This window comes from Chiloscyllium plagiosum, unplaced genomic scaffold, assembly GCF_004010195.1.
Source record: "Chiloscyllium plagiosum isolate BGI_BamShark_2017 unplaced genomic scaffold, ASM401019v2 scaf_60, whole genome shotgun sequence".
In the NCBI taxonomy this organism is placed as follows: Eukaryota; Metazoa; Chordata; class Chondrichthyes; order Orectolobiformes; family Hemiscylliidae; genus Chiloscyllium; species Chiloscyllium plagiosum.
This window is the reverse complement of record NW_025215370.1, coordinates 84,425-88,813: the sequence shown is the minus strand read 5'-3', so window position 1 is coordinate 88,813 and position 4,389 is coordinate 84,425. Positions and strand designations below refer to the sequence as shown.

The window sequence follows — 4,389 nt, the reverse complement described above, 5'->3', positions numbered from 1 at the left end:
TGGGAGCGAGTCTCCCATTCTACCCCCCCCCCCCCATGGGAGCGAGTTTCCCCATTCTCCTCCCACTCGCCGTGGGAGCGAATCCCCTATTCTCCCTCCCCATACTCTCCCGAGAGTGGGACTGCCTTGCCTCCACCCACCTCTCACCATGGGAGCAAGACCCCACTATTTCTCCCCCTCATTCGGAGCAAATTATCCATCTCCCTGTGGTGAAGTACTGTGGATGAATGACTGAAAATTTGATCAAAGACAGCTCCTGCACTGTCGGTCAGTGCTGAGGGAGCGGACACTGTCGGATGGTCAGTGCTGAGGGAGCGGGCACTGTCGGATGGTCAGTGCTGAGGGAGCGGGCACTGTCGGAGGGTCAGCGCTGAGGGAGCAGGCGCTGTCGGAGGGTCAACGCTGAGGGAGCGGGCGCTGTCGGGGGGGTCAGTGCTGAGGGAGTGGGTGCTGTCGGAGGGTCAGCGCTGAGGGAGCGGGTGCTGTCAGAGGGTCAGTGCTGAGGGAGCGGGCGCTGTCGGAGGTTCAGATCATGCTCCTGATTTACACTGCTCCGAGCTGTTCTGCCGCACTTTGCTGTCTCACCGTCACCACGGTGACAGCGGCCATGATCTTGTCTCCTCAGTTACTCACAGTGTCCACAGCTTGGGCCCATGTACCCCGGGGGGCACAGACAGGTACCGTTCTCCGGGTGGCAGTGGGGAACCCCGTTCAGGCAGCGACACCACAAGGCACAGTTCTGGCCCCAGCGGCCCGGGTCACAGGTCCGATCACAACGGCGACCTGTACGTCCCAAAACAGAAACACACCACAATGGGGCTCCACGTTAAGGTCGCACTCTAACCTCACACCGTCCCCCAACCCCTGGGCCATCTCATCTGACAATAAACCAAGATTAATTCTCTTATTTGTGCTTTTAACAATCCAATTCCTACACTTGGCACCACAGGTGGCCATGAGATCGGAACGAGTGCAAATCTCCTACCAACCTGCACTTTTGGGTTGACCACTGCTACCAAGCCTCCCCAATTAGTACATATCCCAACACACACTCACAGGGGAGTCGCTTCCTAAACTCGGCCAGGCTAAAGGATAGTCTGAGATAGGTGACCGTGTTGTGAGATACGCCATGGCTGATCAGCATCGGGCTGGTCTCTAGCTATTGGGAAAGTTCTTGTAGGCTTGCAACCCACTCACCCACTCCGTACACCCCATCTGCCGGTGCCTTCCTGATATAAACCTCACTTAGCCACTGATCCACCCCCAGTCTGTCCCCTTTCTCTATCACACTGTTTCCCCACTGACCCCCCCCCCCGCCCCCCCCACATCGCAGTCAGCCTCTCTGTGTGCCAAATATACCCGGTGTCACTCCAGCCCGCGCCCAGAATTGCTCCCTCCCTTGTGCCCTACCTGTCCATCCTGGGGCACAGTGACACTTCCCTGTGCTAGGGTGGCACCACAGTGCATGTTCACAGTCACAGTATCCACTGCAGTCCTGTCCATACCGATGTTCCTGGTGAGATAGAGAAATGTTAACATAAAGGGATCACCGTGTGTGTGTATCCGGACAGGACAATCTGCCTTTCAACATAGCTATCCAATTCCCTTCCTGGTGTATCCACTCCTTATATCCCACTGTTCCCAAATCTATCCCCTCTCTATATCCCCCCCATTCCCCAGTCTGTCCCCTCTCTATATCCCCCCGTTCCCCAGTCTATCCCCTCTCTACAACCTACTGTTGCCCCAGTGTCTCCCTTCTCTATGTCCAATTCTTCACGGGTCTATAAAGCACCAGAAGGTATTGTTGGTTACCGGGCAGGGTTGGTCACACTGTCGGCCTTGCCAGCCTGGGAGGCAGGTGCAGGTGCCGTTAAAGCGATTACAACGGGCTCCATTGGCGCACTGGCACGTGCTGTTACAGCCCGGCCCCCACTGGCCGTCTGGACATGGAACACTGCAGTCTGAGCCCGTCCACCCTGAGGGCAAAGAGGAGACAGAGAGAACAGCATCAGCAATGGGGGAGGCACGTCCCTGCTACATCCTGGGTGAGGGTAGGCAGGATCAGTGCGTGAGACGGTGCGTGACATGGGACTTGCCGAATCTACCGGGAAGAAGTAACCGACAATTACAAATCAGCGATTGATCTGCCAGGGCTGGTACAGACAGAGTAAAGCTCCCTCTATAGTGACCCTCCCATCAAACAGTCCCAGGACAGGGACATATGGGGTTAGGTACAGAGTAAAGCTCCCTCTACACTGTCCCCCCAGGACCGGGACAGCATGGGGTTAGATACAGAGTAAAGCTTCCTCTACACTGTTCCCCCCAGGACAGGGACAGCACGGGTTAGATACAGAGTAAAGCTCCCTCTACACTGTTCCCCCCAGGACAGGGACAGCATGGGGTTGATACAGAGTAAAGCTCCTTCTACACTGTCCCCCCCCCATCCCAGGGACAGCACAGGGTTAGATACAGAGTAAAGCTTCCTCTACACTGTCCCCCCAGGACAGGGGCAGCACGAGGTTAGATGCAGCCTTTGTATAGAATCCAACAAATCCAGACTGGCCCTCCGAAGAGTATCTCATCCCGACCCATTCCCCAACCCTATTACTCTACATTTACCCCTGACTAATGCACCTAACCTGCACATCCCTGGGCACTACGGGACAATTTAGCATGGCCAATCCACCCTAACCTGCACATCGCTGGGCACTACAGGACCATTTAGCATAGCCTATCCACCCTAACCCGCACATCACTGGATGCTATAGCCAATCAACCCGAGCCTGCAATTCTTTGCACCTTGTGAGTAAACTGGAGCACCCGGAGAAAACTCGCGCAAACACGGAATGTGCAAACTCCACACAGACAGTTGTCCCGAGGCTGGAATTGAGTCCGGATCCCTGGCGCCATGAGGCAGCGGTGCTAACCACTGAGCCACCCCGCCATCCCACGATGTTGCCTGGATGGAGAAACTGAGCTATAAGGAAAGGCTTCATCATCTTGGATTATTTTCTTCAGAGATGACTAAGGGTGAACATGATTGTGGTGTATATAATGATGAGGGGTATGGACAGGGTGAACAGCTGTCCCCCTTGGTTGAGGGGTCAATCACGAGAGGTACTAGTTTTAGTGTAAGGGGGCAGGAGATTCAGAAGGGATTTGGGAAAATACTTTTTCACTCAGTGGGTGGTGGGATTCTGGGAAGGTAGCAGAAGCTGGAAACTTTATGACCCTGAGAAAATGTTTGGATGTGTATTTCAATTGGGATTAGCGCATTTGTAGTGGGAGTTATGTAGACTCAATGGGCTGAAGGGAATTTTCTGTGCTGTCTGAATTTTCTCTCGGAGATCCCAAATTGGGCAGGCTCTCACACACACAGGCCCCACGCCAAATTGTGTCTCTCCCCCCCCCCACACCGTACCCGTTTCACACTGGCAGGAGCCATCGATGGCCGAACAGAAGATGGCATTCACACACTGGCATCGGGAAGAACAGTTCAGACCATAACTCCAGGCTGGGCACAGGGCGGAGCAGTGTTTGTCCTGTTATGGAAATAACTGACAATTACAAATCAGCGATTGATCTGCCAGGGCTGGTACAGACAGAGTAAAGCTCCCTCTATAGTGACCCTCCCATCAAACATTCCCAGGACAGGGACATACAGGGTTAGGTACAGAGTAAAGCTCCCTCTACACTGTCCCCCCCATCCCAGGACAGGGACACACGGGGTTAGCTACAGAGTGGGCGGCACGGTGGCACAGTGGTTAGCACTGTTGCCTCGCAGCGCCAGAGACCCGGGTTCAATTCCCGCCTCAGGTGACTGACTGTGTGGAGTTTGCACGTTCTCCCCGTGTCTGCGTGGGTTTCCTCCGGGTGCTCCGGTTTCCTCCCACAGTCCAAAGATGTGCAGGGCTAGGTGAATTGGCCATACTAAATTGCCCGTAGTGTTAGGTAAGGGGTAAATGTAGGAGTATGGGGGGGTTCGCTTCTGTGGGTCGGTGTGGACTTGTTGGGCCGAAGGGCCTGTTTCCACACTGTAATGTAATGTAATCTAATCTAAAGCTCCCTCTACACTGTACCCTCCATCCCAGGACAGGGACATACGGGGTTAGCTACAGAGTAAAGCCCTCTCTACACTGTCCCCCCCATCCCAGGGACAGCACAGGGTTAGATACAGATTAAAGCTCCCTCTACTCTGTCCCCCCCCCAATCAAACACTCCCAGGACGGGGACAGTGATGGCACTGACTGTCATGAGCTGTTTCGATGAGATGGACACCAATGTTTGTATTTGGATAGTTGTCCTATGACCCTCCTTACCCCCTTCCTCTTCCTCTCCCCTCCTTTTCAGACCCAGCCCTCTTCCCCACTTTCCCAACCCCTTCCTCAT

The 4,389-nt window shown here is 54.6% G+C and overlaps 1 protein-coding gene across 4 annotated transcripts in view; it reads right to left on the bottom strand.

Annotated features, from left to right (window-relative positions):
- Positions 1-4,389, bottom strand: part of LOC122548314 (multiple epidermal growth factor-like domains protein 10) — a 27,099-nt gene that overhangs the window by 4,513 nt on the left and 18,197 nt on the right. For all 4 annotated transcript variants that reach the window (XM_043686841.1, XM_043686839.1, XM_043686842.1 and 1 more), the window contains 4 exons: positions 3,422-3,542; positions 1,813-1,976; positions 1,411-1,513; positions 634-783 (listed from right to left, as the gene is read on the bottom strand). In XM_043686841.1, coding sequence (XP_043542776.1) covers positions 634-783; positions 1,411-1,513; positions 1,813-1,976; positions 3,422-3,542 — 538 coding nt within the window. The remainder of the gene's footprint in view (positions 1-633; positions 784-1,410; positions 1,514-1,812; positions 1,977-3,421; positions 3,543-4,389) is intronic.